Consider the following 8,925-nt stretch of genomic DNA (forward strand, 5'->3'; position numbering starts at 1 on the left):
CTAAAATACCCATAAATCCCTCATCCTCACCCCTAAATTCCCCCAAAGGGAGTATCTGCACCTTTACCTGCTGGTCTCTTACAGAATGTCAGTTTCTCTCCTAGACTGTGCTGCCTGTTTTACAGGTCCCTCTCACTCTGCTGCGAGAGGGAATTTTACAATACATGTCTCCATTTTTCTCATATCTATCCAACTCTTTCTTCACTTGCTAAGTCTTTTCTGAATGTATACTGTATTATCTTTGATCAGATTTCAAGATACTGCGGTATCGTATGTTGTGTTCATTTCCTTTGTACAGGAAGTAATATTGGTTGAAATTATGTCATATCTTTCAGAGCATCTAAATGAAAAGGGTTTCAGCAAAACAAACATTAAAAAAGGCCATGATGAATGTCTTGTAAAGCTGTTGGACTAGGACTAATGTTCTAACAGCTCTAGTACAGACATTAACAGTTCAGTGTTAACAAATTAGAGGCTAAACATAGTGTGTGAGGCATTTGCTGATTTTCTTTAAATAGCATTTTTCTTACACCAGAGACTCTTGCATCATGCCTGATGCATTCCAGTTATTTTCCATCAGGGCTCCTCTCTCACTCTCTCTCTCTCTCTCTGTCTGTGACACACTTGCTCAAGATCAAAATAGTGTTAAATGTAGACTGTCCATTGCTTGGCTGCCTCCATTTCTTGAGTTCATGCCAAGAGTATCTGTATATAGTTCTTTTAAAGGGTCTGGCTCCAGTCTGACAGTCACACTCAGTAAAGCATTGCAGCGGTGTGAGAAGGTAGTGCCTGGGCAGTCTGGTTCAGACAGGCTGTTAAAGTGTGGTCAAGCTTGATGAGACAATACAAGACCCAACTACTCTAGAAAGACTCTGAAGAGAGTTTTAAAATGCTAAGGCAGGCAGCTCACAGCACTGCTAGAACTGGACGCAGCCAATGTCAAGAGGAAGATATCTGAAAGCGGATGTCTCTGTGTTTAATTATATGATTAAGCTCAAATATGGTGGATATAATTTATACTATATATGATCATAAGGATGACTGGAGCAATGCCTTTTGGCTCGTAAAGACCACAATTTGTTCAATTGTGGCTGAAAAATAAGGTCCAGGCATGTGTTTACCATATACAGCTGAAATATTTAAACAGAGGTCCAGAAGTGAAGCATTTATCACACCCAGAAATCTCTGTGAAAAACACTACCATTTAAAGTGGGCTATATTTTAGTATCATGGTTCAACTTGATGTTGGTCTTTGTTTATATATAGTTTGGTACTATCAATATCTCTCCAGCACAGGTTTATGAAAATGTAAAGTCACACTCTGAACTAAAACAAAGATTTATTTTGTCCAGGTTACGGCACCAGGCTCACAAAGAGCTCTATGCATACAAGCAGGTGAGCTGCTGGCGTATCTGTTCAAACTGGCTACTGTATTATGTAAATGTACATTATTTACTGTATGATACAGTTTAGGTGTGAATGGGAGTGTTACAAACTGATTGTTATTTTTTTTTGTTAACAGGTTATTCAAAAGGAAAAGGTCAAAGAATTAAACTTGCATGAGGTGAGATTTTATTTATTTATTTATTTATTGTGACCAATCATGTGAGTCATTTTCTCAGATGATTACATAATGTGTATTGGCCAGGAAGTGTTTTCTTGGTATTAAAAATGTGCACATGAAATTTAAAGGACATCTTTCAGCAAAAATAATTAATGAAAGTAAAATAATTAACAGTAATATAAAAAAACAACAAAAAACAAATCCTGTCTAAACTGGTTTTTAACATTATTAGCTTTTTTGGAGTGTCAGGACTATTTTTTTTTTTGCCAAAAAGATGTTGTAAAGACTTTTTTTATTAAATTTATTTAAAATAACTGTTTTATTACAGGGCTTTGTACAGTACATGAATAGATTTAATAAGAAATGATTCACTGATGCAAATTCTGGTATTTTGTGTATTTTTGTAGTCAAATGTTACAACACTATTGAAACACTGGTGTTTATCACTGTCTGTTCACAGTTGTAGTCTATTTTTTCTGTGTTTTTGTATTTTGAGTAATTTCAAATGCTCAAGTTTAACATTGTCACCTTAATTGACATCACACTTGTAACCACAGTAGCTGTCTGTCATTATATTAATGAATATCAGTTACACTGTACCTCTCAGTGGATACAGAATATAGACTGTTAAACCTGAACTACCCTCCACCCTGAACATAAGGACGTTTTACAGGAGATGTATGCTCTCCATGTTTAATAATAGCATGAGCCTATGACGTGTTTAACCTTCACCGTGATGGTTTGTACATGACCGTGTTAATAGGCCAGTGTCCTGACTTCATATGTGAGTGCTAATGAAATGTTAGCGACAATATTGAGGTGTGAGGACACCAGAGCTCTTGTTGAATGCTCAAACTGTCCTGGAATTTCTCATAGCCCTTCACTCCCTTTCTGTATCTCATAAGAGTTCATTGTCGAGGAATTGTTTTCACATCGTTGTATTTTAAGCATCATGAGTAAAGGCGGAGATTTTAAGCATCATGAGTAAAGGCGGAGATTTTCATCAAACGTTTATGTGTCTTCTGGCTGCGTATATGCATGAATGCAATGTAATATTTAAACAAAACAGTGATGGCATTTGTTGGAATACTCGGCCTTGTGTAGCGTCTGGCTTCTTTTCATTTGTATTTGATATAACAGCACAGCAATTGCAACACAAACAAAACAATTAGTAACATTTTATCTTGGAAAGGAACACAAAGTTCTCCCAGCCACTACATGAAGTGCTAGAAGTGTCATCAATATTAACAGCACAATTAGTGATTTTATATTAGTCATATCTTTTGAAACACCGCCTGAAAACTGTGAGCACTGCCCAGAAGTGCCAAGCAAATGTCAGCCGCACTTGTAATCTCAGTTTGTATGGTATTCTACATGTTTTGTTGGACTTTCTGCGCCAGCAGTCATGACACTCATTTGTCAGACTCAAGATTTTATATAGATTTTTTTTTTCACAAATAGCTTTGGGGAAACACTTTCGTCCATGTGCCTGATACTGGCTTTTTTCGGAAGATGTTTTATAGTTTGCAGGTGTTCCCATCATTTGTTAGGTAACAATATCTGTTAACCAGGCTAATTTGAAAGTGAAGTGATGTGTGACCAAGTATGGTGAAGTATACTCAGAATTTGTACTCTGCATTTAACCCATCCAAGTGCACACACACACACCGTGAACACACACCCGGAGCAGTGGGCAGCCATATTGCTGCGGTGCCCGGGGATTCGGTGCTTTGCTCAAGGGTCTCACCTCAGTCGTTGAAGAGAGCACTGGTTATTCACTCCTCCCACCGACAATTTCTGCCGGACCTGAGATTCAAACCTGCAACCTTCAGGTTACAAGTCCGACTCTCTAACCATTAGGCCACGACTTGATTATGCTTTAAGCGACCAATAAGGGCTTAGTATTCTCAGCTATTTTTAACTGTATTTAAATCCATTCCACCATAAAATTGTGACAATTGTACTACAAAATGACAGTAGAAAAAGTGGTCATCTACATTATATGTAATGTAGGAGCAGTGGGCAGCCATATTGATGCTAGTGATGCTAATGTAGATTATACATATAATCTACATTATATGTAATGTAGATGCTTTTTCCCTTATTTGTAGTTTAAACTACAGCATATTGGAACATTGTTTATAAAGACTTAATAAGGGTTGGTTAAGTTTTTAAATCTACACTAATACTGTTCAGTTTAACAGGTCAGGGTTATTATAGTTTTAAATTTGGAATTTCAGGTTTATGTCTATTTTCAGTTTTTCCTTTCAATTTAGTTTAGTTTTCACTTTATTACTATTAGTTTGAGCTTTTTTTAATGTTTAATCTCTTATGTTTTATATATAAATATATAGACAATATAAACATCATACATAAATCATATAAAATATAAATTTTCTGTTTTATAGCATATAAAAATAAATATATATATATATATATAGACATTGTACACGTTTTATAAATATATATTATATAAAAGATAAGTTATTATACATTTGAATTTATTTTAATTAAACAAATTTAAACTAAATTTGTATTTAAAATAAAATATATAGAGGCATCATATTTCAGGAAAATTTATTTTAGGTTCAGGTTTGTTTTTGTTATTTTATTTTATTTCATTTCTTTTTTTTTCATTAACAATGATAACAGTGATTTGTCGACAAATCTTGCAGTGGTTTAGCAGGGTTTTTTTTAGCATAAACTTGTGTATGCAGTATGGGAATTCTTTAAGACAAAGCATATACTTATTAGACAACACATTCCCACAAACAGGTTTCTAGAGGGCATTCGTGGGTCTGAAAATAAATGGGTCAGTAGTCCCCTCGCCTGTACTGGTAAGTCTGGTTTGCAGTTGCATGTGTGCTCAGACAAGAAGGAAGGTCTTACATGAAGAGGTGGGGCCAAGCTACAAGCTGATTGGACCCTCTATCCTGTGCACACAAGCCAAAGAGGGGAAAAAACAATGTTATGTTTGTATACTGGCATGAGAGATTTTCACTAGCATAGTTAGAGGTTACAAACATTCAGCACACCGTCTGAATGTTTGTAAACAAAGCCACCGTTCCCCCCGAGGAACATAGATCTGGTTCTGAAATATCATAAACTGTGATATCACCATGTTTAAAGGAATAGTTCACCAAAAAACATCATTCTGTCATCATTTTCTCAGCCTCACTCCAAATCTGAATGACTTACTTCTGTGGAACACAAAGAAATCCAATGTTGTCCACCACTGACTTGCAAAATATCTTCTTGAAGGTGAGCAAATGATGACAGAATTTACATTTTAGGCTGAACTATCCCTTTAATGCTATGAATTGTTCTTCACTAGATCCAAGAATTAAGGAGTGTCCGACCATAGCATGTAGCCTCGGCTTTTAAGTTCAAGCCCCCATGAGTTAGAAAGGTGATCCGGCTACAGTTGACTTCATGAGCAGAATTATACAGCTTCACAGCGCTCTATCACCCCTGTCCTTGATCTTACATAAGATACAGTGCGAGATGAGTGAATATAATCTCAGCTCTCGAAACATTAAGTACCCTTCCTATAAGGTGATTATATACACACACACATTATACGGTAGAGCTTGTGCAGAAATGCATGATGATCCACAGTAGTTTTATTTAGTATCTTTGATATACTATTGTAGCTTTTGTTAATATTGTGAATTATATTTTTTAATATAGTCTGTTTTCATTTTAAGTTTTGGTAATTTAGTTGTGTGTTTTTATATATATATATATATATATATATATATACATATAGACTGTCAGTGTATTTAAGTGTTTTATATTTTATTTTATTTCAGATAACTTTTTTTCTGTTTTAGTCTTAGTTTTAGTTTTCGTTCATCTTAATATCCATTATGAGAATGACACTGGTCCGGCTGGATGATTTATTATAACCAGACCGGCCTTGGTTGGAGTATAAAAAGTAATAGTGAAAGAAAAAGCAGTGTCTGTTTTGTGCAGGATTTAGCTACATGTTTAGCGTTATGAAGAAACATTCTGTCCCTTGTTGGCCTGTTAATGCCATTCTTTCCTCACAAAAGCCAACAGTGTATATTCAGCAGACAATCTCAGACAGAGAAGCATTGTGTCTCAATAATTCGCCAGCCACCCCCTGCTCAGGGTCAATGACACCTAAAGCACTTGGACTGTATACAGAACTATATCTTGTTTTATGATGCACCCAAAGAACAGTAAATAACTGTTGTGACAGACACCCATGTGCCCAGGCACATTTGTCCGAAACCACTTTTGTTCTCTTACAACTGGTACTGTGCATTTCCCTGCCCCCTTGTTTGCTGTCAGCAAGGTTAATGAAATATTTACTTTGTACACAGTTCTGGAAGATGTCCTGGAAAAAAAATAGCTATGGAGCATATCGGTTTTTAGCTTTCACTTGTATTCTGAATTATTACAGCAAGGTATTATAATGGTATTTATATTGTGAATTAAAACTTTGTCAAGGCTGTATGATTAATTCCGAATATTCCGAAAATTCTAAAAAAAACTAAATGGCAGCTGTTGTTGCCAGAATTTTTGCAAAATGTTAAGATTTACAGATTTAACTTAAATTTAAATTTACAGTAAAAAAAAAAAAAAGTCATTATTTTTTCAGTGACACAATTTTGTCTTTTTAAGATAGGAAATAAAATAGTTTTCAGAACATTTCTAAAATATATATATATATATTTTTTTTTGTTATATTATTTTTAAAATTTAGGTGTGGTTTAAAATGTGCTACTATGTCACCTAACTGTAACCATAGTACTATGTTGTGAAATGTTGAAAAAAAAAAATGCTTTTGGGAATCCGTAAAAGTCATAATTTTTAGCATTGTTTACATCTGGCTTAATATCTTTACGTGGTACACGCTGTCTTTCTGTTTGGCTTTTCCTCAGTTGACTTTCTCATTTTCTTATACATTCCAACTAGATGTTAGCCCTCAGCCTTATATGGAATAGCCAATACCTGAGTATTTTGCCACAGAATTCCACACTCTGAGACAGATTGTTTATCAAAGCGTTTGGCTTGCCTCTTACACTGTGGTGGAGCTAGAGGTTTATACATGGGGTGGCCAGGGGGTGGTCAAGGCTAATTCAGGGGGCCCATAGACCATTTCTATATTATCAAATCAATGTATAACTCCAACCTGGCATAAAAAAAAACATGAATAAATCCTACGATTGCTGATTACTTCACATTACCCCACAACATTAGCTATACATTCCTACTGTAACTTCAAATGTTACTCTAGTCTATTGGGACATATTTCTCTTATTTCTATCATCTGAATAACCAGCGATTGGAGCAAAAGATCTAACTTTAACTTGCACAGTGAATTTTGTAAATGTTGTTCAGGAAACCTAAAACTTCAACTTACTACAAACAGGGCTGCCAAATTTTGAGTTCAGTCATGAGAATTATTCAGGAATAATTAACAAGCTTGCGATTAAGTACGTAATTTTTTTTCTAAATTTTTCTAAACTAAACTATACAGGGAGCCCTATTGTTTGTGTACACACTTAAAACCTTCAATCAAATGCAAATGCACAGTGTTACATGGTTTTAAATGTGCTGGATAGCTGTAATCTGCCATTGATCTAGTTGAAATGTGTCTGACTCATCCATCTTCTCTTTCGCCACTTTGTGAAACATTTGCACTGGGTTGTATATCAGAGTAAATGCCAAAGTAAATGTCAGAGCAGTGCTTGGACTCTTTTCAAAGGGGTGGGGAACTCTCTGTTCTTTATAAACGTTTCAACATTATAGTTTGCTTCTATGGGAATCCAGCCAATTTTTAGCTTAAATGGGTCATTGAAGTGAAGTCATATATTAAATGGTAAACTGGTAAAATGATAGTAGTTAATTATTGAATTAATACATTTGTATTTGTATTACTCTAGTCTATTGGGACATATTTCTCTTATTTCTATCATCTGAATAACCAGCGATTGGAGCAAAAGATCTAACTTTAACTTGCACAGTGAATTTTGTAAATGTTGTTCAGGAAACCTAAAACTTCAACTTACTACAAACAGGGCTGCCAAATTTTGAGTTCAGTCATGAGAATTATTCAGGAATAATTAACAAGCTTGCGATTAAGTACGTAATTTTTTTTCTAAATTTTTCTAAACTAAACTATACAGGGAGCCCTATTGTTAAAGTTAAAAGTAACAAATGATTTGTATACCAGGTCATATTTGACAACTTTTATAATAACGTTATACTTGGACTCTTTTCAAAGGGGTGGGGAACTCTCTGTTCTTTATAAACGTTTCAACATTATAGTTTGCTTCTATGGGAATCCAGCCAATTTTTAGCTTAAATGGGTCATTGAAGTGAAGTCATATATTAAATGGTAAACTGGTAAAATGATAGTAGTTAATTATTGAATTAATACATTTGTATTTGTAATCATACAAATTATAAAATTGATAAAATTCCTAAAAAGAACCCTAAAGGCTCCTACATCCCAACTCTGTCAGTGGTTAAATGAGGACTTCTGTATCATAGATCTGTTTGTGTACCTAATGGGACCAACACGGCTTAAAATAGAACTGTGCTTACAGTGAATTATTCATCAGTGCAGAGATAGCAACATCTCACTCAGACTAACCCGAGATTCATTCTCACATTCCACATGGGAAGAGAAGACACATAACCAGCCCTGAGACATCATATGAGCTCACTTTAGACTTGTTATCAGTAGCATTATTGGTAGTTTGGGTTAGCAGTGTCTCTTTGTAGTGGGATACTCTAATGTGATCTGGGAAATTTTGGGCAGATTATTATCTAGTTGGCCTTTCGTCTTCTATATTCTCTTTGTATCTCTCTCAGGTGCCTTATTAAATGGCTGGAGGTGAGGAAGGTTTGCCCGCTGTGCAACATGCCCGTCTTGCAGCTGGCGCAGCAGCAGAGCATGTCCGAATCTGTGCCCCCATTGCAGCAGCCTCTGCCCGGAGTGGAGAACCTGGTGTAGCCCCTCCTGTTTCTCCTAAAAATCTGACCACCACTACCTTCACACTCACTCCTGTACAGGTACACATTCATATCCAAGGACAGAGCGCAGGATTTGTGCCTGGAGCCACGGTGACCTGTGACCTGCATATGTTCATGTCCTGCCTTGGTGGCTTTAAAAAAGATTTTTTCCCAAATTACAGTAATGATTTACTCAATCTATCTTATTTGGGTTTAGCTTTTTTTCCTGTGGGATAATGAAGAAAAATTAAGTTTACATGGCCAAGCCATGTTTAAAGTAACCGTTCCACACCAAAGCACTTCTTTGAGGACACCAGTGAGAGGCAAATAAAAGACAAGGACTAAAAAAAAACACAACATTAAGAAAAACA

General features: G+C 35.5%; 1 protein-coding gene across 2 annotated transcripts in view; it reads left to right on the forward strand.

Annotated features, from left to right (window-relative positions):
• LOC107711527 (RING finger protein 24-like) overlaps positions 1-1,603 on the forward strand; it is a 22,174-nt gene extending 20,571 nt beyond the window's left edge. For both annotated transcript variants that reach the window (XM_016516515.1, XM_016516516.1), the window contains exons 3-4: positions 1,353-1,395; positions 1,523-1,603. In XM_016516515.1, the coding sequence (XP_016372001.1) occupies positions 1,353-1,395; positions 1,523-1,597 (118 nt within the window). In that variant the 3' untranslated portion in view covers positions 1,598-1,603. The remainder of the gene's footprint in view (positions 1-1,352; positions 1,396-1,522) is intronic.
• The last annotated feature ends 7,322 nt before the right edge of the window (positions 1,604-8,925 follow it).

The sequence above is a fragment of the Sinocyclocheilus rhinocerous genome, unplaced genomic scaffold, assembly GCF_001515625.1.
Source record: "Sinocyclocheilus rhinocerous isolate Xijiao unplaced genomic scaffold, SAMN03320098_v1.1 scaffold2252, whole genome shotgun sequence".
Taxonomy (NCBI): domain Eukaryota; kingdom Metazoa; phylum Chordata; class Actinopteri; order Cypriniformes; family Cyprinidae; genus Sinocyclocheilus; species Sinocyclocheilus rhinocerous.